Here is a 24,240-nt window from a genome sequence, read left to right on the forward strand (position 1 = left end):
GGGAAGGTGCCCAAACCGCAGCGGCCGGCGGGAGGAGCGGCCCTGAGGCGGGGAACGGTTACGCGGGGGCGGTGCCTGAGGCCGGGCCCGCCCGCCTCCCGCCGTTTGAAATCAAACCGCCTCCTCTGCTTCCCATTGGGCTCGCCGCGCCCTCACGTGATGCCCGTCCACCAATCGGAGGCTAACGCGCGCCTTTTCGAAAAAGTCGTCTAGTGAGTTCGGCCAATTCTTTTCTCCTTCCGCCAAGCCGCCATCGGTTAACGCTAAAAGAGTCCGGACGCTGAGGGGCCGCCTGTCCCAGCCGGCGGGGCCCGGTGTGTTCCGCCAGCCATGGCGGCTGTCAGCAGGTGAGGGCGGCGGCGGTGCCGGGGTTTTCTCCACGGTTCCCCTGCACGGTTTCACCGCGGCGCAGGGATACAGCTGCGGGTGAGCGGGCCCGGCCCCGGCCCGAGCCGCCGTGCGCGGGAAGGCTCTGCGGGCGCCGCGCTCTGACAGCAGAACCGGGCGGGCGGGGGAGGGGGGGCCGCCACACCGGCCCCTCCGCTGGAGGTACGAGGCGACCGGGTGGGCGAGGGTGGCTTCGTGGGGAGGAAGGGCCGTCCCGGGGGTGAGACGGGGTGGGGATCGGGCCGGGCGGAGGCGGCTTTGGGGCTGCGGGGAGGAGCGGGGCCGCGTTGCCGCCCGGGGTGCCCGGCTGCTGTGGGGTCACCCCGCTTGCGACTTCGTGGGCTCGTAACGCTGGCCTAAACTTCGGCTTCTGCAGCTCTGCCTGGGGTTTTTCGCTTGTGAGAGTTGCTGGAAACTGCGAACGGGGCACTTCGTAAGGAAAACGGAAGACCGCTGTTTGCTGTAACGTACAGGTAAAGGTTTTTCTTAAGGGTGCTGTCAAATTTGTCCTAGGGTGCTTCGTTTTTGTTGGTTTTTTCCAACTATTTTATCGTCTGAAACTCGGCAAAAAAGTTCATAAAGATCGCTATTAACTGCATGAAGCCTCTTGTTTTTAGCTTGCTATAATCTTTGGTAGTGCATTGCATATACCTTTTTTCGAGCGTTGCTTGTGCTTCCTGGCAGACGCATGTTTACATTTGAAAGGAGCAGCGCATCTGGTTTCGCCAACGCTTTGGGTTTGTTTTTTGGTTTTTTTGGGGTTTTTTTTTTTTTTTGCGAGTTAAACGCCGTTCCTTCTGCTTTCCCTGCCTGCGCAGGCAGAGGTGCGTCGCCACCCGTTCGGTCCTATCGCAGCCTGTCACGACACCCTCGCAACCGCTCCAGTGCCTGCTGCCTGCCTGCCGAGGCTCCTTTGGGGTCATGCCACCGTTTCCTCCTCTTCCAGGAGGGTACTGCCATAGCCCGTCCGTCTCTGTCTGCTTTAAAATCAAGCCTAAGAGTTTCCGTGTAGATAAGGGAATGTGTAATGTCTAGATTTAGGTGAGGAGGAGTGGCTGTTTCCATGAAAATACCTTTAAGTTGCATATGGAGCGAAATACGGCGTGTGTTGGCCCTGGATCTTTTTGCAAAGGCTCTGATAGGCAGCAGATACCTACTGCATGTGTAGAAGTGGTATAACTGAGTTTATGTAAGCATATGGCTGCTCTTGCTGCCCTGTACAAGCATCACTTTCTCAAAATAGGTAGTGCCTTCAACTCCCCGTGTGTGGTTACGGTGGTTTCTCAGTGAGCAGTTCCCAGTTTTCTGCAGAGGCAAGAAGCACATGTCAGTGGCACTGAGATTCTTCTGCTTTGCGTTGGAAAATGTCTCTGGAACCGAAGTAAAAAAAAATAATTGACTTGCCTCCATAAATACATAAAGGAGGAGTAATTTGGAGGAGTAATTCTGATGTTCTTTTATAGGTAAGATTCCTTACGTTAGAAGATGCCGCTTTTTGGGAGCGTTGTTGTAATTAAACGGAACGGGACGGATGGAATTAGTTTTCCGCTCACTGCAAGTTCTTGTTTATTTGGAAGGTGAGAATTAGTTGAGTGCTTGCATACATCAAAACAGTATTGGTGATGTTTTTCCTGCAGTTTATAGATGTTAATACTTACTTGCAGAAATAAATGTTTGCTTATTTGTGAATGATGTTCAGGGGAGGGAAGGTGATACTGGACTAGGGTTAATTGTACAGACTAGAAAGCAGAACTTAATTTTTGTTACTACTTTTTGTCCTTTTCTTGTCAGAACTACTTTTAAAAAAAAAAAACACCTTCTGGCCAAAGGAAATCTGGGGCAGGGATTGAGAGTAATACACAGTTGACAGGCACGTGATGGTATTCTTTTATCCAGAAGCAGTTTCCAGATAACTGACTAGTAAAAAGAAGCAAAGTACTCAGCATGTATTAGACCGTATTTGTTACATCAGTGCTCTTCACAATTTTTATTTCTATTTTTTTAAGTTCTCCAAAACCTCAGTAATGGAATACATCGGCCAATATCTAGGGTTAATATTAAAAATTAATAAGACCTTATACCTCCTTCTCCAAACTTGAAACTTATTTTGACTTATACAGTTGAGTGATAGTGGGTGTTGAGCTTGATCCAGCTGTTTTACATTAAAAGATAAAATTGGTATACCTGAGTGGTATATGTGAAGAGTTGCCTAGATGGTCTTACTATAAATAGGCTTCAAATAAAATGCCTTAAAATAGGTCTGTTCAGCACTTTACTGACTAATAGATATCTTAAATAACTAATGATTGAGTGCTAAATCAGATTCCATAGTGAAAGTCTGTGGGGAGCACTCCGCTGTCAATAATACTCCTTTGGCTTTGGCAGAGCTGCCCAGACAGGTGATACCCGATGGAACAAACATAAATTTCTGCCAGCTGCATCAGAGAGGGGTCAGGTGCTTCTGTGAACAGTACCTCTGGTGTGATAGCTGATACTTTTGCTGCCTAAGAGCTACAGCATGTCAAAAGTAGTAGATATTATCTTAAAGAAAGAAAAGGTCTGTATACTTAAAAACACAACTCTCACTTACTAACAACTTTTAAGAAGGTAGAAGTTGCTCTCCGGGTGAGACCGAAGGTCCATCTGCGTAATAGTCTGTTCTCTGAGAGTGATTGCTAACAAATGCCTAAGAGTGAACTGGAGAGCACATGCTGGTGTTTTCTAAAAATATTCCACAAGTCTTCATTAACTTGCAAGGCAGGGATCAAGTAATCTCAAACCACCAGATTATAGACATGACTCTTTCACCTTGTTGTGAACTGCTTTTTCAGAGTTTGGGTGTTTAGTGTATTTTTTTCTGATATTGTAGAAGAGTTGGGGCTGTTCAGCCTGGAGAAGAGGAGGCTCTGGGGTGACCTTATAGTGGCCTTCCAGTACCTAAAGGGGGCCTGCAGGAAAGCTGGAGAGGGACTTTTGACAAAAGCAGATAGTGATAGGACAAAGGGTAATGGCTTTAAACTGGAAGAGGGTAGATTTAGATGGGATAGAAGCAAGAAATTCTTCACTGTGAGGGCGGTGAGGCACTGGGGCAGGTTGCCCAGAGAAGCTGTGGATGCCCCATCCCCGGCAGTGTCCAAGGCCAGGTGGCACGGGGCTCTGAGCAGCCTGGTCTGGTGGAAGGTGTCCCTGCCCAGGGCAGGGGGGTTGGACTGGATGGTCTCTAAGGTCCATTCCAACCCAAGCCATTCCATGATTTCTGTGAAGTGTGAGCTCCTGTTCTTTTTCGCCACAGTTGAACGACTGAGGTAGTTCATCTTCTTTGTGTTACCCAATTTAAGAAAATATCATGCTGCTGTACAATTAATAGCTGAAAAGTTGGGAAATCACCTCATTCTATAGCAGTCAGATTTTTGTTCCTTCTGTGTGTCTTGAAACTCAAATTATATTTTCATCACCCACAGGAGAACAGAATGTGATATTCGCATCCAGTTGCCTCAGGTCTCGAAAGAACACTGTAAAATTGAAGTAAATGAAAACAAGGAGGTAAGATACACATATTTTAACGACATATGCATTGCACCATTGCAACTCGTCACGCCACTAAAATGTTTATTTTATTTTTAGGCAATATTGACTAATTTAAGTACAGTAAATCCTACGCAGCTGAATGGGAGTTGTTTTCAGCACCCTGTACCTCTGAAGCATGGAGATGTGTTAACTATTATTGATCGTTCTTTCAGGTGAGTGCCAGCGACAAACTGTTAACGCCTCGATCCTAGGATGTGTTTTGCTGGCAAACGCTGCAGAGGGCTTTGTGGGCACAGGCTCTTACTGCTGGATGAAGATGCAGAAGATGGCTGTAGATAAATGGGAAAAATTAAGATGTCCTTTTACCATCTTCAGAAAGGGAAATTAATCTAGTTCATGTCATCTTTCTTTACAATGTCTTGCAGACCTTCTTCAGAAGACAGGATTGCTTTAAGATTTGGGGTTTTTTTATCATTTATATTACATTAAGCTAAACCAATAAAGATAGAATTGTCTAGAAGGATGACTTTGACTTTGTTTGGAGGGTAGTCATTTTTAGGGAAAAATTTAGAAGTATTTTGATCTAATTAAAGCCTTTACAAGTGGTGCGCCTGTATTGTTGGGACAGGACAACAATTCCCGTTAATAATGGGAATTTAGTTATCAACTATTTGACAAAACAGTGAATCTCTTAAATTTTAAATACATTTTTCCAGGTTTGAATATCCTCTCCGATCAACTCCAAGAAAGAGGCGTTCTAGATCTCCAAAAGATGAAACACTGCAGGTAATTTTGTGGCCATAGGCTTATCTATTACAAGTACGTTGGTATTGATAGTGACATGATATTTTATTTCCTTGTTCTGATTTCTTATTAGGAATAACTTCTCAGCTATTTGTATTTTTCAAACCTTTCTGTTTAAAGGTTTCTTAAATTTTGAAATATTCTAGGATTCCACTTCAATACCTTTAAGCCTGTTTAGTAAACTATGCATATACTTTTATCAATGTAGTGTTTTTCAATGTACAGTTGAAAGTAAACTTTAGAATATTTGTTGCTGTGCTGTAATATTGTACAAATTTACAGGTTCTTCATGTTCAGCAGGTGGCAGAAGTGGAATCATTACACAAACAAACTTCAGGATCTAAAAGTCTTCATGGTTCAGGTTGGTACTTGTTTTATGGGGGATTTGTTTTCTTCTTCCCCCTTAACTGCATTTATTCTTTGCATAAGAGGAAAAAGAAAGTGGAAAAGAGCAAAAGAAATGTATTTTGAGGCTTCTCAATCTGAGTACAGTACACCTGTCAGTGTACTGTCTCATCATACTTAGATGTTGTGATTTACCAGAGCTAACCCCTACCAGGAGAAATCAGTTTAATTGCATCCTGGCAAATGGGCAGGAACAGCCTGGATGGCAAAATCCGTATCTATTGCTATTTGTGGAAATGCAGTTTATGAAGATCGCAGCCAAGAGGGGCGTTCAGTACACCAGCTTTGCAAATGCAGTACAAATGTCAGTTGAAGCTGATATGTGAAACAATTGCTTATAATATTTTACTTTTCAGTGAAATAAAACAAGTGTAACATGGCATATTCACCTTTGTGATTAAAATTTAACTTGCGGTTCTCTACTGACCTAGAATACAGCTGATCCCTTTTGAGCAAATATTGCATTGCGTCGTGTATTTTTTCTTAGTAAGAAATTGAAAGAGGTATAATGTGGGAGATATATAGGAAGGTTAATTTTGTGATTAAAATAATAGTTTAAAGTAGCTCTTTCATGCAGACCCAGTAAAAATCTTCTAGAGCTACTAAGTCTAGGTAGTTAGAGTCCATGGACTGGTTAAATAGCAGGACTTCCCCTTCCCATCCTTCCTGTCTGAAGTAATGATATTTTCATGGGAAGAGACTAGGTTTGTTAGATGGAAGCTATTTATCTACAGACAGGTTTGATTTTTGTGGCAGATGTTTGTTCCAGTGCAGAAAACCCAGGCTGTTACAGAGTGTTTTATTTCAGTGGGTTGTCGTGAGTGCATCTGTATTCCCAGGATTTGGGTGATAGGTTCCCCAACCTAAGGGGTGTGTGAGGCATTGATTCTGAAGATAAACAAAAGTGTGATATACCGAGTGTCTTGCCTGAATATGGCATAAATTCCAGATGGAAACATAAAATTTATGTTAAACATTTAGATACCAATGCTTTGGAGAGAAATTGTTATTGTTGACAGAGGTTTATTTACAGTTTGACCATCTTGGGAGAGGAAAGAAAGGAATTTTTATCTGTGTTTATGGCACTTGTATTTGTAGTTCTGCAATTTTTAAGTCACTGCATCTGTATTACTTTTTGTTTTGCTTTGCTTACTTTGTAGATAATGCTGAGCGTGAAGAAAAAAATGCCAATGAAAATAAACAAAGTACAGAGGAAAATATTTCCAAAGCTTTACCCGTCAAACCACAAACACCCAAACCTTCACACAGAATACATCAATCTAGTATAAAGCAAAATGAAATGTCTCCCTTTACTGAACTCTATGAAAAACTGAGACATGAGATTAAAGTGAAAAAACCTCTGCATGGGGGAAATGTGTCTCGACAAGCTGCAAAAGGAGATGGCAAGAGTGTTCTGCCACAACCAAGTGCTCCAATTTCATCAAGTTGTGTTTATGACCTGGGAAGCCTGACTAAAGAAAAAAAAATAGATAGAAGTGAAAATGAAGAATGTCCAGTAAAAATGAAGACGGATGTGATCTGTTTGGAATTTAACCAGATCTCAGCCGTAAGAAGTGCTACCAAGAGGAGTTTTCCCAGAAGTCCTCGAACTCCTGTTTCAAAGGAGATACCAAGAGATCCTGGTAGAAGAAGTCACTTGCAGGATCATAAGGAACTAAGTACAGCAGGCAAATGTAAAGATACTGAAGTTACAACCGCACCCAGTAAGGAGAATGATGGAAATGCACCTTTTTTGCTGAATCAATGCTATATAGAAGCCTTGGATTATTCAAATAGAATGAAAATATACAGCTCTGTAGTAGTAGCAGACAAACTAGCACAAACAACTAACACGGTAAATGTTTCTGAACTGGATAAATGTGTTCTCTCTACACCAACACCCAGAAGGAAGAGTCCTCGGTCTCATTTTGTATCACCTACCACAGAAACTAGTGGACTGAATCCTATAAATACTGATACTCCCACAACTGGACGACGTGTGTCATTGAAATGTAAGAGTCTCTCAGAAATTTCAGCTGCAACTCAAAAGGAAGATTCGGTGTGCAGAAGTGATAGCCTCAAAGAACTGCCGTTATCAGAGAATAAGTGCTTAAAACAAAGACGAAATAGTCAACAACGTACACCAGGAAAACCTGTAAAAGAAGAAGTGCTGGAAGAAATTGGTGATCTGGCAAACTTTGTTAGCTCGAAAGAGGGACGTTGTGAAACTCCTGTTTCTTCTGTTTCCAAGAGTCCCAGAAGAAATAGCAGGCCAAGTAAAGAATTGTTGAACAGAAGTATCAATTCAGAGACACTGGCTTCAGAAGAGTTGACGTCAGAACTGGGGTCTCCTGTTAGTCAGAAATCTGGCTCTGGAAGAAAGAGGGGTAGGCCAAGGAGCTCTGGGCTGCTACCCGAAAAAGCATTGGAAACAAACGCCGTTCAAGAACATCACGATAAGGCTACAGACAGAAAAGACAGTGGAACTAAAGAAGAGCTGGCCACTAAGGGATATTGTCAGAAACAAGATTTGGAAGATGCTGGTGTTGCAAGACCTCATAGATTGTCATCAAAGAGAAGATCCTCTGGAAGCGCTGCTGTACTGCAGGACAGTGAGGCTGTCTCGGAAATGAATGTTTCTGGCGTGTTGGCTGGCGAAGAATCGGGTAAATGTGTTTCATCTCCTGCCTCGTTGTTTTTGTATTTGAGAAATTCTCTTAGCGTTTTTATGAGAATTTTTCCACTTACATAAAACACAGAACTCACTGCTGAGATATTGGTTCTAAAACATTTATCATGTAGTTATATTTGACCGTAAAAATACACAATATGTATAAAAGTTTACTCAATTGAATCTCTTTCTCTTTAAAGTAAGTTGCTCTTTGATACGTTTCCAACTTTAAAATGCACAATTTCTATGCTGGGTAAAATGTTGACTTAGATTCTTAAATGTATCGAAATATTTTCAATTGTTACTTTCAGGCAAGACAAAAAGGATGTCTCAGAAGAGGAAAAGCGGTGAATTGTTACCTCAGCCTTCAGGAAAAAGAAAGAGAGTGTCTTTCGGTGGTCACCTAAGTCCAGAACTGTTTGATAAAAGTTTGCCTCCCAACTCGCCTCTTAAAAGAGGTGCGATTCCTGCGACACTGAGCTTACCGTTTGGAAACTCACCTCGTGCCGTTCTGAAAAAGGCTCAGGGACTGAAGCTCTTTGCAGGCCAGGTAAGTGTAAAGACTGATCAAGTTGCTAAGTTAACTCATGTGAACAGAATTTATGAATTCTAAGACTAATAAAAATTAATTAAAAATAAATAAGAAACCTTGTTAGATATATGTTGGGACGTGGAAATTTTAATTGCAAATTAAAATGGGTTTTGAAATCAGAAAATTTTAATCAGCTTTTTTTAACTTCTCCATTGTAGGAAAGGGCTCAGTTTAACCTTTATATCTACCTGTCTATACAGGAGGTGTGTTTTTATTCACCTCAGATGCTATTGCTCATTCTCATACCTATGTGGGAGTATATTTCTGTATGCTTGTGCTTAGCAGCAGCTTCTACAAGCTCCAGTTTACCATAAATAACAGAAAACAGAGCAGTAGATTGTTGACTGTACAAGCTACTGCCACGTGGTTTGGCTAGAAGTTTGAGAACATTTGCTGTTGATGTAAACTAGATTAAATAAGTGTAGTGTACTTGGTGTGAACAAAACTTTTGAATAAAATAGAATAATAAATTCAATTCACTTATTGAACTGAATTTACGTGTGTCTTGAGACTATTTTGAAATTTAAAATTTGCTATGAGTTTGTTTTCAGAAAATAACATTTAAGGCTTTTTCAAATATTCTGATGACATTTTATAGTATTTACTTGTCAGAGATGTAGGTGAGCATTTGTACTTCAGCTACATGCAGTAACATTTTAGCTTTATGATTTTTTTTTTTTTCTACCAGGAGCTTTCTGAACATTTGCAGAAAGAAAAAATGTCACCAAAAGGTTTGCCAGCCCAGAAATCCCCAGCTGCCTTATCCCCTGCCTCTGGGAAAGGAACGGCTAAATTTACTTTGGGCTCTCCAGCACCTTTCACAAAAGGACGTTTCTCTATTTCTCACATCACGACACCGTCACCAATTGCAGAAGAGAAGGATGCTGTTGCGGAAGACATGAATACGAAGGAGAAAAATGGTGCCCGAGTGAAAACACCTAAATCTCCTCGGGTTAAGCAAGATGATAAAACCTTAGCGGCAACGCCTGACAAAGTAACAAGAAGTGCCCAACTTGCTGTGAAGGTCACTCCCATGAAGAGGAGAAGTGGGGCTGTAGCAGTTCTCAATGCTAAAAGAAGAAGTGGTGCCTCTAGTGCTAATTTACTAGGTTTGTTTCAGCAGTTAATTTTTAATGTTAATTTTAATGCTTTAAAATACAGGAACAAAACAGAAGTAGGCCTGTTATTTTGCTATGCAGAGGCCACCAAATGATTGGCATATTTTCTGACAGCTCTGGTTCTTGAAATTTTTTGTCTTTCAAGAAACTTACAGTTAAGATGTCTTTGTCATTGTTTTCATAAATTCAATTAATTTGACTCTTTCAAAGTCGAATTTAAAGCTTCTCACCAACGCCACCATTCATGCAGGAATTCTTATTGCTCTTTACTGTCTCCATTTTTTCTGTTGTCATTTTAAAATTTTGAACAATATACTACATACAAAGTCCCAGTGATGGTCTCTTCATTATTACACTCTGAGATAACATCCCAGACCTTCACAACGCTTCCTGGCTAATATGGCTGAACAAGGTCTTTTAGCAGAGTGAGTGAGTTTGGGGGTTATTTTCAGTGCCTGTGGTTGTTAATTTCAGTAGCAGCAGAGCATTTCACAAATATCAACGACATACCATTTCTTGCCACCTGTCTGTTTTTAATACCAGTGCATCAGTTTCTTCTGTAGTATGAAAAGAACACCACAGTTCTTAAACATTTTGGATATCTACTTTATATCCAAAATAAAAGTCTCTGTGTTTCGAGTGCTTTTCAGAGGATTTCCTGCATGCTTAGCATTTTTCTGCGTATCCGGAACACTCTAGCAATGACAGCTTTTGTTTTTACTTACAGGCTTTCCGCAACTTGCACAGCAATTCTGACCAGAGAATAATAATATCCTTTTTTTCAGGAACAGGATTCCCCTTTTTATTTCTACTTCAAAAAAAAAAAAAAAATTACTTTTATATTATCCTTGTGTTCTCACAGCCTGTTTCTGAAGTAAACAAGGCAGATGTCCTGCCAACTTACAGCTTCATTTACTACGCAACTGTAACTAATTCTCTACTTCCTCTGCTGTGTGCAGAATGATGCTGTGATAAAGTAACCTTGCTTTGGCAATTTTCAGAGTTATGTTGTAAGGAGAAGGTGATATAAGAAAAAATCATGGCGAGTCTGTCTTCATCTGAGTGCTATAAGCAGTATAAATAATTTCCTGACTACGAAATTCTTTGGGAAGGTGGTGAAAGAAAAGCTGGGTATGTTTAACTTAGAAGCCATTTCTCTGATGTTAAATCTCATGTCCCACCAGGGAAAAGTTCAGGTATAATCATGAATGAGACTGAAAGGCTCATGGCAAGTTTCTATTGGGAAAAAATATTCCCTTAAAAAAAGAGTGAGGACGGAATTGGGTCAGCATTCAGTTCTAGGATCTAACGTCTGTTTTACACAATATGGAACTTTTTGTTGTTCTGTTATGGAAATCCATACTGGGTACTCGGACACGTGTTAAACTTGAGCTGAAATTGAGTCTGCCAGTTGAAAGCATTTCACAGAGCATTTTAGTTTGTGTTGCCAGATGATACAACAACCGCTTTCCCGTGCCCAACCGCAGCAAATCCACATAAAGAAATAATTGTGAGCTTCCATTTATACAGCTAAGAATTAAAGTGATTGTTTCTCTTTTGCTTTCTAGTTGCAAAATCTTGGGCAGAAGTGGTAAAATTAGGTGTTGCAAGACCACAGTCAAAGACTGTTAAAAAAAGTGTCCGAAAAGGGAGGTCCCTGAAGAAGGTGACACAAGCACCAAAGGTATTGTTTTTCTTTTATCATGTTTCTTCATTGTTGTTGTTTTTGCATAACCACAAAACAGCTTGTAGCTATTTTGCTACAGAATCTGGAAGCTTATGAGCTCTTGGTATGATGTTAAACAGGTCTTGATGTCTTTGTCACAGTGTATATAAAATCTACATTTCTTGTAAAAGGAATCCTTGTTTACTAACTTTTTTTTTCCCCTCCCTTCTTTTCCCTCTGCAGACTCCAGAAAGAAAAATAAAAGGCCATTTTAGTACAGGTCATGCAGAGTCACCTGCTACAATAGTTGTAGGCAGAGCTTATTCCACCACAGTCAGAACGGCTGGACAGGTCCCTAAGGTGGTAAAAAATCCCATCTTGAAGCTAAACATGAACATGGACGAAAGCTTCACAGGTAGCTGTTTACTCTGTTGCTCACTCTGCCTGCCGTGTAGTTGTTTTGTCAGAGCATGTGCTCATTTCTCTGAATGTAATTTATAGGAATGACTGAAATGTTTCAAACTCCAGAAAATAAGAGTGGAAAAATATTACCTTTGGCCACTGTTCAGAAGACTGATTTTACACCAACGTATACAGCAGCGGACATTTCCGAATTGCACACTCCTGAAGAATCTGGTAAGTTTGTTATTTGAATAAAAAGGAAATGTTGAGGTATGTGTAGGGATAGTGGTGTGTCTGCTGCTTGACACAGTGAATACTTTCAGCCTGGACAGACTGGATGTATTGAGATGAAGCATCTGGCAACCCATAGAATGAAGTGTTGATTTTTTTTTTTTAACATGTATTAAAAGACATCTTTGTAGCTCCAGTTAATTATTTAGTAGATGTTATTTTCTTATTCTATTTGGTATGAAACTTCAAAATGTTGAAGTGTTGCTTCGAGCAAATCTTGTCCTGAAGCATGACGCTTTCTTAATCGATTGTCTGTGGATACATCTAAATCCAGAGACAAAATTTCATGGTAGGGAGAGGTTATTGTGTGATCTTGCAGAAAAACTATTTTTTTAAGTGTCAGATTAGAAAGATTTGTATGATGACGGTACTTTGCATCTTTTGCTAATAACCTTGCATACTAGTCATTGTGGCCCTGTATACCTCAGAATTCTTGGAATTAAAATTCTGTTTTCTTGAGAATCTAGCAAAACTGAACATCTATTGAAACATCATTAAAAATCAAGAATAAATCCTCCAGTATTTATAATAATAGTTTTTGTATTTTGTTTTATTTGAGATGTTGTGGAAGATAGGCTTAGGTATAACAAACCTTCGAAGGGAAGGGAGTCCAGTAAAAAAGTGTTTTATTTGGAAACAAGAACTAGTAGAGCGATCTTTATCTACTTGAAGATGTCTGTTATCAGCTGTTATTTATCCTGTTATTTAGTGCTTTCCTTAAGTCAGTGGACAAGCCCGTAAGCCCTTAATCTTAGGTTCTATACACATGGATCCTGTTATATGTCATGAATGCTTTAGTTTCCTAATTTAGGGAATATGGATTGAAAAAAATAGTTTATTTCTTAATGTTGGACCAGGAATTTGAAAGGACACGAGCATGTCAGGATTAGGACTTGACAGGATAGGAACTACCAAGGCTAGATCCTACAGCCTTGATTAAAAGCTGACGCCAGCGGACGTTATGCTTTTAAAATGAACAGAGAGAGAGTTTTAAGACTGAGATTATAGTTGTAGTTAAGGGATTCCTAGACTTCTGTTCCTCCAGCCTGCAGTACTCTTACTTGTTCCTGGCCTGCAGGTAGAGATCCATTAACTGCAACTCTCTGAGCCTGATCGTCCAACCATTTCTTTATTCAACCGGTTTCCCGTTTATCTAACCTGTGATGTCCTTGTTTGGATACCAAAATATTGTGGGAGACAGTGTTGAAAACCTTGTTAAAGTTGCATTAAATAATAGCCACTGCTCTCTTTTCATCCACAAATCTGTTATTTTTATCGTAGAAGGTAATCGGATTGGTCAGGCATGATTTTTCTCTGATAAATCTGTGCTGACTGTTCCCAATCACCCTGTTCTTCCTGTGCCCAGAAGTGTATTTCTGTGTTCCTGGAAATGTTCCACTATTTTTCCAGGGACAAAAGCCAGACTAGCCTTTCAATATTCAAGGCTTGGGTTTGAGTATGTTATTCTGAAAATAGCATTTCTGGCATTATAAATTTGATCTAACTTGTGTTTCAGGAAGAAAATACAACTTCCTCTTTAATCTTCAGCGAATCATTCTGACTAGAGTTTTTTTCCATAACCTTTCCTTTGTTTCCTTTTTACTAGTGGGAGGAATGGTGGATGTCAGTTCCTCTGCAGGGACTGTAAGGAATAGTTGTGAAAAGTGCCTTTCCAAGTACAAGCCACGTGCAAACTCGGCGTAGCTGGCTGATGTTATGGAGAAGGTTATTCTGGGAGTTACTGAAAGGTACTTGGGAGACAATGCAGTCGTTGGTCATAGCCAGCATGGATTCACAAGGGGAAAGTCCTGCTTAACCAACTCCATTTCCTTTTATGACAAGGTCACCCATAGAGTTGACCGAGGGAAGCGAGTAGATGTGGTGGTTTGGGATTTTAGTAAAGCTTTTGATACTGTCTCTCACAGTATCCTGGATCTAAACTCCAGCACGCAGCTAGGCGAGTACGTCGTACGTTTTGTGAGCAATTAGCCGACAGGTCGGGTTCAAAGAGTCATAGTAAATGAGGTTACATCAGGCTGGCGCTCAGTCACCAGTGGGGTTCCCCAAGACTCAATTTTAGGGCCAATGCTCTTTAATGTTTTTATAAATGATCTGGATGCAGGAATTGAATGCACATTAAGTGAAGTTTGCTGATGTTAAACTAGGAGGAACTGTGGACTCCCTTGAGAGTAGAGAGGCCTTACAGAGAGATCTTGATAGATGCGAGAGGTAAGCAATCACCAAACATGAAATTTTAACAAAAGCAAGTGCTGAACTGTCCCCCTGAGATGGAGCGGTCCTGTTATACACACAAACTGGGGGGTGAGAGGCTGAAGAGCAGCTCTGTGGAAAGAGATCCGGGGATCTGAGTTGATGGGAGGAGATTGTACCATGCTGCGCTGGTGTGGAAGTTCAGATTGGACAGGAGGAAAAGGTTCTGCACTGAGAGAGTGGTCGGTCACTGGAACGAGCTCTCAGGGGAAGTGGTCACGGCACCAAGCCTGTCAGAGTTGGTCATATGGTTTAGTTTTCGGTTGTCCTGCGAGGAGCAGGCAGTTGGACTCTGATCCTTATGGATCCCTTCCAACTTGAGATATTCTATGATTCCATTATGTACGTTCTACAAAAAATCTTTTGTCATTTTTTTTTTTTCTTCCTTGATGTCAGAAAGGTCAAATATATGTTCTTGAATGTGAAATTTTCTGATTTTTGTCTGGTATTGCTTCAAAACGCAAAGTAAATTGCAATAAAAAACTTGAACCAGTAGAAATTTTAGGGACAACAGAAAACGTGACATTTTATATTAGATTAAATTAGAAAAAATAATCAAAAATTTTTACAGTCAATTTTTAAAATGTATTCTGTGCCTTGTAGAAGCTACTTATCAAATCAATTGTTGATGCATATTTTTTGATTTTGGTTTGTAGAAGGCTCCAGCTGTTTGAATCCATTTTACTTACTTATATACCAATTAGAATGCCTGGATTTTCTGCTCCATTTTTTTTTTCCAAATTACATAAATCTGCTACTTATTTCAGGAGAGATGATGGTGTCGCCGTTGAATAGCTCAGATGCTTCAGAACAGAAACAAGATAGTCCAGGCATCTGCCATTTGCTGAGAGAGAAAGAGTCTCTGAAGTCTGTATTTGATGCAGTAGCCACAGAAACTCCTGAAAAAAGAAAATCCATGCTGGAAGAACATACTGGTGTGGGTAGTTTGTCAATAATTCCAGAAAAACAGGCATCTCGTGTGAAATCAGGAAGGAAAAGGAGGACTCCAAACCAGAAGCTGGAGCCAGTTGAGGTCATGTCAGGCATCAAGCAGCTTTTAAGGACCCCAGAGCAAAGATCAGAACCAGTAGAGGCCTTGTCAGGGATCAAACGGCTCATGAGGACCCCGAAGCAGAAGGTGGAGCCTGTAGAGGCCTTGTCGGGCGTCAAGCGGCTCATGAGGACCCCGAAGCAGAAGTCGGAGCCTGTAGAGGCTTTGTCGGGCGTCAAGCGGCTCATGAGGACCCCGAAACAGAAGGTGGAGCCTGTAGAGGCCTTGTCGGGCGTCAAGCGGCTCATGAGGACCCCGAAACAGAAGGTGGAGCCTGTAGAGGCCTTGTCGGGCGTCAAGCGGCTCATGAGGACCCCGAAGCAGAAGTCGGAGCCTGTAGAGGCTCTGTCGGGCGTCAAGCGGCTCATGAGGACCCCGAAGCAGAAGTCGGAGCCTGTAGAGGCTTTGTCGGGCGTCAAGCGGCTCATGAGGACCCCGAAGCAGAAGGTGGAGCCTGTAGAGGCCTTGTCGGGCGTCAAGCGGCTCATGAGGACCCCGAAACAGAAGGTGGAGCCTGTAGAGGCTTTGTCGGGCATCAAGCAGCTCATGAGGACCCCGAAACAGAAGGTGGAGCCTGTAGAGGCCTTGTCGGGCGTCAAGCGGCTCATGAGGACCCCGAAACAGAAGTCAGAACCGGTTGAAGTCCTGTCAGGCATTAAGGAGCTCTTGAGGACCCCACAGCAGGAGTTGGAACCTATTACGGATGAAATTGCCTTTAAAAGATTGCTGAAGACTCCAGTACAAAAAAGGGAATCAGTAAAAGATGTGGCAAGTGTTACTTTAATCGAGAAAACTCCAAAGATGAAATATCCGCCAGTAGAAGACATGATTGGGATCAGCCGTATTTTCAAGACTCCGGAGGAAAAAGTTGAACCGATAGAAGATGTGTTTGGGATTAGCAGATTAGTGAGGACTCCGAGGGAGAAGTGTAAACCAGTTGATGATTTTGTGGGTCTGCAAAGGCTTATGGCGGAACCCAGGCAGAAATGTTCCCAGTTTGAAGTGGACTATGCTGGAGTTAAGGACTTGTTTGATGTACCTGAGGAAATTAAGGTAAAATACTTTATTTAGCTTTTGGAAGGAATGTATTTAGACGCTGAAGGCTGCGGTTGAAATGAATTCTTAGGCCTCCAGTGTGTCATCTTGTGTGTTATGGCACTTCATGTCATGCCTATAGCTTCTGGAGGAAGAGGTGCCTTCTTAGAAAAGCACCTCGTGTTGATTTGAAAACTGTTAAGATGGCAATGTTTTTTCCGTGGTAGTTTTGTCCAAGCGCATACCCCCCTGTTAGAAAACATTGCTTATTACGAATTTGAATATGCACACTTTTTTTTTCCCCCCAGGTCATATGTTCCTGCTGTGTTTAAAGCACCTTTTAAATTGCGTACAAACGATAATCAAATCCTTTCTCAACCTTCCTTTTCATAAGCAAGGCATACGGTTGGGTTTTTTGTTTTGTACAGCTGCTTCGTATGCCATAAATAAAATGTTAAGCTCTCTTTTTCTTTGCGCGACCAGAAGTGTTGAGCTTTTGACAAAACGTGTTACCATGTGGTCAGCTGATCACTATGCCCCTAAGTTCTTCATTCATTGCTTCTTGAATGGATGGCTGTTTTATGGAGATAGCTGTATCCCTGTGCGTTTACCTGCGCTAATATGGATGTTCTTTGAGGGAACCCTGTCTAACTAGTTACTGAGGTTGCTCTGGGTTTCCGTTCTGCCCTTGTAATTCGCAGCTCCATCACTCTTGTCGCTTATGAATTTTATTGATTTTCATGTTCATTCCCAGATCCGTAGGTAAAATGTCGACTGTCACTGGGCTTAGTGCTCATCAGTAGAGAACTACAATCAAACACTACAAAATCCTGAAATGATTTGGCTTCAGTACCCCGAGTTCCTTTTGAGCACTCATTTAGATGCTTTTCAGCCGATTTACCTAATACTTTTTTTTTAAGTCTATGCAGTGTTTGTTGTCTTTCACTTTAAAAACTGCAGTAGCTCAGATGGCAAGTATCAAGTTTGGTATGTTGGTGTGCTAATAACAAATATATGGATGCAGTCACAAAACTAACTTGATTGCATTTTTAGAGAAAATTATTTGACAAGACTTTTTTCGACTATTACTATACATCAGTATTGTACTGGTTGGCTTTGTTATTTCTTGTCCTGTCAGACATGCATTGATTGATTATTATTTATTCTGTTAGGTCGGATCAGTAAATGCTATGGATTCTAAGCAAGAAGATTCTAAGCAACAAGCACCTCCTTGTACTAATTCCAGTCATAAATACGGTAAGTACCAATACTTTTGCTTTAACTAGAGGAATAATGAATATACAAGGTAATAAATGATATTAAGCTGCAACATATATTCTAAAAAAGTTAAAAATATACAATATGAAGCATGCATAGCTCATGGAATTTCTGCAGTCATCTCTAATGAACACCAGGTGCTGGAATTCTGTTGGTGTAGAAGTAACAGTGGAGGTTGTTTGGTGTGGTAATGTTGGCATCTCCAAACATACCAGTGTAAAAAACCTGATGTTCAGGTCTCCAATTAAAGTTATCTTTGCAAAGACTTTCCAGAACACAGCTTAAACCTATGAGTGCTACCTACCAAATAAACCAAAGATCTTTGGTCAGAAGCCTGGCCTTTAATCTAGGAGTTGGTTAAAATAATTCTTTATTTGTTTATTTTTAAATTCAGGATATTAATTATGATTTGTTTGAGCACTAGGACTCTGTTAGGAAAACTGAAACTCACAGATACTTTCATCTGGCATAGTAATGTATACCTTTTTTTTGTGCTCTTTTCTATGTAAAAACCTTGAATGGGGGGAAAAATGTTTTAGAAGACAAAGGAAATATTTCACAAGATGAAGATTCTCAACAGAAAGAATCAACTAACGAAGACCAGGCTACTCGGAGGCCAACAAGGGGCAGACCACGGAAGACAGTACATCCTGCTTCAGCAAAGCAGTGTGAAAAGGATTTGAATTTAAAAGAATTGCAAGGTCTGGAAAAAAAGAGCACCCAAGAAGAGATGGGAGAGATCAGTACTTCAACTCCAGTAGCTAAAAACCAAGGAAGAGGAAGGAGAGCAAACCGTTGCACAGAGGAAGAAATTGTTTCAAAGCACCCTGATCAGGAAAAAGTTGAAACTGTTTCATTTGTGGAACCGCATGGAGCTACTCAAAGACCAGCAAGAGGTAAAAGAAAAGGACTGAAGGAGTTAAAACTTCCAAGTGAGAGTCTTGAGTCTTGTGACAAAGATTCTTCAGTGCCGCAAAAAGAACACGTGAGTATGAAACAGACTTTGCAGGTGTGTGACATCAGTGGCGTATTAGAAACGGAAGATGATCCAACCATAAAGACAGTAAGTGTTTCTAGTAGCATTCATGATGAAAATTGTCAGCTGCAAACAAGTTTAAGAAAACCTGAAGACAAATCTAATGAAGGTGGTGTAGGGGACAGTGAAGAAATGCTTCTGTCACCTGGGAAGAGGTCTAGACGAGTAAAAAGAGTCGAAAACGCAGAACCACTGATTCCACCTAAAAGAGGAAGAAGAGCTAGAAATGACCAAGTTAAACAAGCTTCTTCAGAGGACCTTCATGGGACAACAAGGAAGCTTTGCAGAGACCCATCAGCAAAGATGGTGCAAAGAGATGAACAGACTCTTAACAAAGATAGTGAGACTGCCAGAGCAGAACAGTCTGAAAACGGAACTAAACTTGAAATAAATGTAACGGAGAAAAGAGTTAAGTCTTTAAGAAGTGCTAGAAGTAACTCGACTGAAGTAAAAGCCGACATTTGCGGAATGGCATGTGAAAATACACAAAACGTCCAGAAAACTGAGGAAACTTCAGCTGAAACTGATACTGAAACACAATCACAGATCAAAAGCGAGATTAAAGTATCTCAGGGAGATGAAACAGCAAATACAGCAAAGGCATCTCAAAGATTAAAGGCAGAGTCACCTTCTGGAGAGACAAACAAAGTGCCGCTTGCTGCTCTGAACGCGGAAGCAAACAGAAGTGCAGTACAAGAAACAAGAACTAGAAGCAGGAGAGGCAAAAATGACTCTTTGGAGAAAAAGACTGATGAATTTGCTGAAGATGTAAACAACCTAGAACTAATTACTCCCAAATTTAAGTCAAAACCAGGAAAGGATAAATCCTCTCTCAAAGATTCTTTGAGCTCTGTTTGTGTCAAGAACACACACCAAGTCGCAAAGGACCAGAACAACCCAGCTGGCACATCAATGCCTGCCGCAAACAGCGACAGTCTTGCTCATAGCCGTCAAAAGCGGACAAGAAACGAACAAGGAATGCTTAAACCAAAGCAAACTGAAATCTTGCAAGACAATCAAGCACAAAAAAATGGAATGATGTGTAGAAGAGGTAGAGGTAGGAAAGTTAATTTTGAACTTGCAGAAGCCAGTTCCAAAGTGGTTGGAGAAAAAAGTTTACCTGGGGATGACAAAGGAACGACTTACAAAGACGGCCAAGATGAGACTTCAGAAAATCCTTCTTCACAAGTAAGGAGGAGCAGAAGAAAGCAAGTTGATTCCATGCCACAAATAACTTGTTCTACCTTTATGGAAAAACAAACATTAGTTGCAGATGAAAGTAAAGATGAGGCTTTTGTAGGGAAGCAAGATCCAGCTTTGGAAGGTACTCTCTCTTCGACAGAAGACGGTCCACTGAGGCGAGGGCGAAGACGAGAGGTTGCTGCAGCATCGCAAACATCTAGATCTCTTTCTATCAGAAGAAGATGTGGGTTGCTAGAAGGTGATGATAAAAAGATGACTGTGAGAGAAGATCAAAACCCAGCTTTGGGAAATAAAACTTCGCAGGCAAAAGCAAATGCATCAGCAAGGGACAAAAGAGAAAAGACTGATGAAGCAGTAGAGGCAAAAAGTTCAACTTCTCTCCAGAGAAAGTGTGGCTTGTCAGAAGCTGATGATAAAGAACAGAGTGCTAATGAAGAACAAAATACGGCTCTGGAAACAGCATCCTCTGCGAAAGAGAAGCCATTAGGAAGGGGCAGAAGGAAAGAAACTGCTCTGGCATCAGGCAGAACTAATTACATTTCTCTTCAAGGAAAACGTGGTTTGCCAGCAGATAATGGTAGAGAAGAAGCTCCTAAAGAGGATAAAAATGTTCAATTAGAAACTTTTGATTCATCTGTACAAGAAAATCAACAGAGAAAAGACAGAAGGAAAGAAATTGCAGTCCTGTTAGAAGCCACAAGCTCTACTTCTATTGAGGGAAAACAGGGCTTATCAAAAGAAAGTGGTAGAAAGAACAATTATGCGGAAGCAAAAAACCTGATTTTGGAAAATTGTACTTCCCAAGAAAAAATGGATCTTTCAAAAGGGAAGTCGAGGCAAACAATCACTTCACTGGCTGTAAGTTCTGGTTCCACCTCACTTCAAGGTTTGCCAGAAGATTGTAAGGATGAAACTCCTGAAGAGCAGCAAAGTATACTTTTGGAAGTAGCTCCATCTGCAAAAGAAAATCCAACAAGACAAGGCAGAAAGAAAACAATTTATTCAAAATCTGGAGAAACTAGTTCCACTTTTCTCAGGGAAAAACCCGGCTTGCGCAAAGACGGAGGTCAAAAGAGGATTCTTAAAGAAGCTGAAGATACATCTCTAGAAAATAATTCATCCCAGGAAAAAACAAGGCAGTTGAGGAACAAAAGGAAAAGGGTAAAATTCACATCAGAGGCAGCTACTTCTACTTCTGTCTGTAAAAATGGTGACTTGCCCGAGAACGGTAACTCTTTGGAAACTCAGAATGTGTGTTTGATATCCACTGGTTCTGAAAAAAACGCTCGGTCTGGAAAAGGAAAAGAAGTTAACCCTGTACAACAAGCAGCTTCCACTTCTCGCAGAAGAAAATGTCAGTTGCCAGCAGATGACTTAGCACCCAAAAAGTTAAAATCAGGTGAGGCAAGAATTTGGTTTCTATTTTCGAAGTAAAGCTAAGCTGTTTATAGATATAACAATAATGTGTACAGAATTCTAGTGTTTCTGTGGGCTGCCGTGCAACCCACAGAAATAGATAGAGAGTAGCTCTTCAATATGGCAAGAAGAATTAAGTAATTACAGTCTGTTATCTTATACAAACAAGATGTTTTTCCTAAGTAGAAGGGATTGGTTCTGTGGGATGTGAGAGGCATTTTTCCTCTGTTGGGGTATTCACGTGTCTTTGTGCTCTTCTCTAATAATTCTCTCTCAATCCATAGCAATCAATTGTAGTCTAGAGTAAATACAGCAATTAACTTCTGTGCAGAAGAAGCTGGGAATGACAAAACATGATACTCACGTTCGTAGCACCCCGTTGTTCATCTTGTTTGCTCCTAAATACCATCTAAGTGCCTGCTTTTACATCTCTGGGTTTTGGAGGGCCTTTGCTAGTCATCAGCTGGTTTCTGAAGCTGATGGCTACGGAGGGCTTGAAGCTGTATTTGAGCTAAAAAGACAGCACAAGTTCCATACGTCTCATTCTGCCCTTTAATGTTTTCCTTCTCCCAAGCGAACAGAACTCTTGCTGCAGACATCTAAAATGTTCCCTGGAATTTTCAACTTGATGCAATGTCACTTAAAAGCTACCATGACACAGTTAGAAAATATTAACAAATAAATGTATGCAAATGGAAATAACAATGAATCTTTAGAGCTCCATACTGAGGAACTTCCTCCAAATTTTGTTGAAAGCCTTTGGCCATGCCCTTTGTTTCATATCTCTTTGGCTCTTTCCCTTTTCTGTTTCATGTGCTTATCCTGATATAACCTGTACATCTATTTTTGCTCTGTATCTCTCTTCATTTATTGAGTTTTGTTTTCTTTCCCTTTACGTACTTGCTAGCTCCTGCTTCCTGATATTCACGTACGTATTTACCAAATGATTGATCTCTTCTGATGCTTTACTAACTTCTTGAATTTTGTCTGCTGGGGAGATCATCGTTACCTGCATGGATTTTAGTGACCATATCTGTGGTGCTCGCGTTGATGCTTATCCCTTAAAGCAACTTAACTTTTCTGTGCTATCTAGACACTTTCATAGCTGTCTTTACAGTTAAAAGCCTGGCTCTCCAGCTTTATCATCACTGCAGAGCAGTTGCTATAGATTAATTTTTACAGGATTTTTTGGTGGTGTTGGGCACGTTTTAGTTTTACACATCAGTAGAAGGGATTTTAGCTAAAATGATAGCTAATTGGTTTTGGTGCTCTCATTAATGTTAACCTACTTCCAGAAATAGCTGTGAGTCCTCAGGGATCTATCGTAAAGGATATTCAATGTGCAAAAGTACGGGGTTTGTAGCTGGTTTGTTGAATTCATAGATGTAATCTTTGGAATGTAGTCACTAGGGACTTTCCCTTTAAAAACAATGTAACTGAAGATTGAACTTGGTATAAAATGTTTGATTTATGATACAAATTTACAGTTAATTTTTTTTGTGTACAAACAGAGAATGATGAAAATAGATCGCTACAAAAAGGCAAAAGAAACAAAACTAAAGAACTTGGTGAAGAGGGCGTAAGGGCCACTCGGACTGCTGGAGGGACGGACAGGAGGACAAGATCAAGCACAAGGTCAAGTGCAAGAACAGGAAAATAGTCTTAACTGTCACAGAAAGCGTTTTAAAATCAATTCAGTAATTGAAATTGCAGGTTTTAACATGAATTGATTTGCACTCAGATTTTAAGTTCAAGTTTTGTAAAGCAATCACTGAATGACGATGTTATCAAAATATATTTCTTAACATGTTTACAGATACAGCGTAGGTGTGTGTTTCAATAGGTTTGTCTTTGTGTAGGGGTTCCTAAACCATGGGGTGCTTTTGCCAAGCTGCAAACGCAAATTTAATTTTTTTTTTTGTAACAGAATTTATCTTCCTTTTTCTGTTAATCAGTACAGCCATCAGGAAGCCATATTGCTTTAATGCCAGTTTAACTGTAAGCTATTTTATTAAATTTTCATATGCTTAAGTCTTATTTTTCATGACAGTTCTGTAAATATTTTTTAAAAGATTATAGAATTATTAGTAGAGCTATTATGCTGAAATGTTGTTATTTTTTTTTAAAAAAGGATCAAGTTCATTGTACTGAAAAGTGCAGATTTGTAAGTCATTAAATTTGTAAACAATTTGGGACTTGTGTGTTTTGTGTTCTTAAGAACAGTTCAGAATGTGTAATTACCGCTGTCCTCTCACAAGCATATTTCAGATTGGTTCTTTCTAGCCACACGGCACGGTTTTGAAGATTTTCTGCAGTGCAGATGCTTCTCTTGGCTGGGCTGTGCCGCGCTCCCACGTGTAAGTGAGCGTTGGTACGAGAGACCGGAGCAGTGCGCGTGTGAAGTTGTGATGTTGCCCCGTAGAGCTGCAATTAATGCTGAGCAGCTATGTGGTTTGGAGACGGTTTTTAGAGATCGGTGTCTTCAGTGTATGGGTCATAGCAGTGTGCATGTGTCTGCAAGGCTGGTGGCTGCCTGTTACTGCAGAAAGGGAGAAAATTCATCTCAGGCATCTAACTTCTGTGCAGTTTTAAGACCAGAGGTAAAAGGTTACATTTTTGAGTCCATGAGGAGTTATAGACGTTTTTGTGGAAGAACGTTGGATGCTATGTTTGGATGTTCTTGTTAGCTCTTCCTTTTGGGATTGATAATGAGCTCGCTTCAGGTGAGTTCTTGTTTGTGAAGTCTGTTCACTTTCTTCTAACTCAAAAACAGTCAGATTAAGTAAGGAATGCGTTGGATCGAGTGATATTTTCAGATCAGCTCTCTCGCATCCTGCACGTGTTTGCTCTACCGTAGTTAAATGCTTTCCGCTGGTCAGGACTAGCGGACAGTCCATTCCTCTTGAAGTAGTAGCAACCTTCAAGCCTTTTTTGTGACTAGAGTTGGCACTTGGTGAGGACTGAGGAGTCTTTCTCCATCTTTGATTTGAGCCTTCCAGATGGGAGGACCAAGGCCAGGTGGCACGGGGCTCTGAGCGACCTGATCTGGTGGAAGATGTCCCTGCCCAGGGGAAGAAGGGGGTTGG

At 40.9% G+C, this 24,240-nt stretch overlaps 1 protein-coding gene across 1 annotated transcript; it reads left to right on the plus strand.

The window, feature by feature from the left end:
• Window positions 1-728: 728 nt before the first annotated feature.
• Window positions 729-23,139, plus strand: MKI67 (marker of proliferation Ki-67). Its single transcript, XM_086752083.1, has 16 exons — window positions 729-860; window positions 1,851-1,964; window positions 3,849-3,930; window positions 4,012-4,127; window positions 4,632-4,701; window positions 5,002-5,080; window positions 6,285-7,790; window positions 8,107-8,345; window positions 9,076-9,496; window positions 11,074-11,189; window positions 11,415-11,586; window positions 11,673-11,807; window positions 14,903-16,239; window positions 17,394-17,478; window positions 18,039-21,137; window positions 22,666-23,139. Exons 2-16 carry the CDS (start codon window positions 1,873-1,875, stop codon window positions 22,812-22,814), a joined length of 7,698 nt encoding a protein of 2,565 aa, XP_086608209.1. The 5' UTR covers window positions 729-860; window positions 1,851-1,872; the 3' UTR covers window positions 22,815-23,139.
• Window positions 23,140-24,240: the final 1,101 nt, after the last annotated feature.

Source organism: Chlamydotis macqueenii, chromosome 7 (assembly GCF_036417535.1).
Source record: "Chlamydotis macqueenii isolate bChlMac1 chromosome 7, bChlMac1.mat, whole genome shotgun sequence".
NCBI classification, from domain to species: Eukaryota; Metazoa; Chordata; class Aves; order Otidiformes; family Otididae; genus Chlamydotis; species Chlamydotis macqueenii.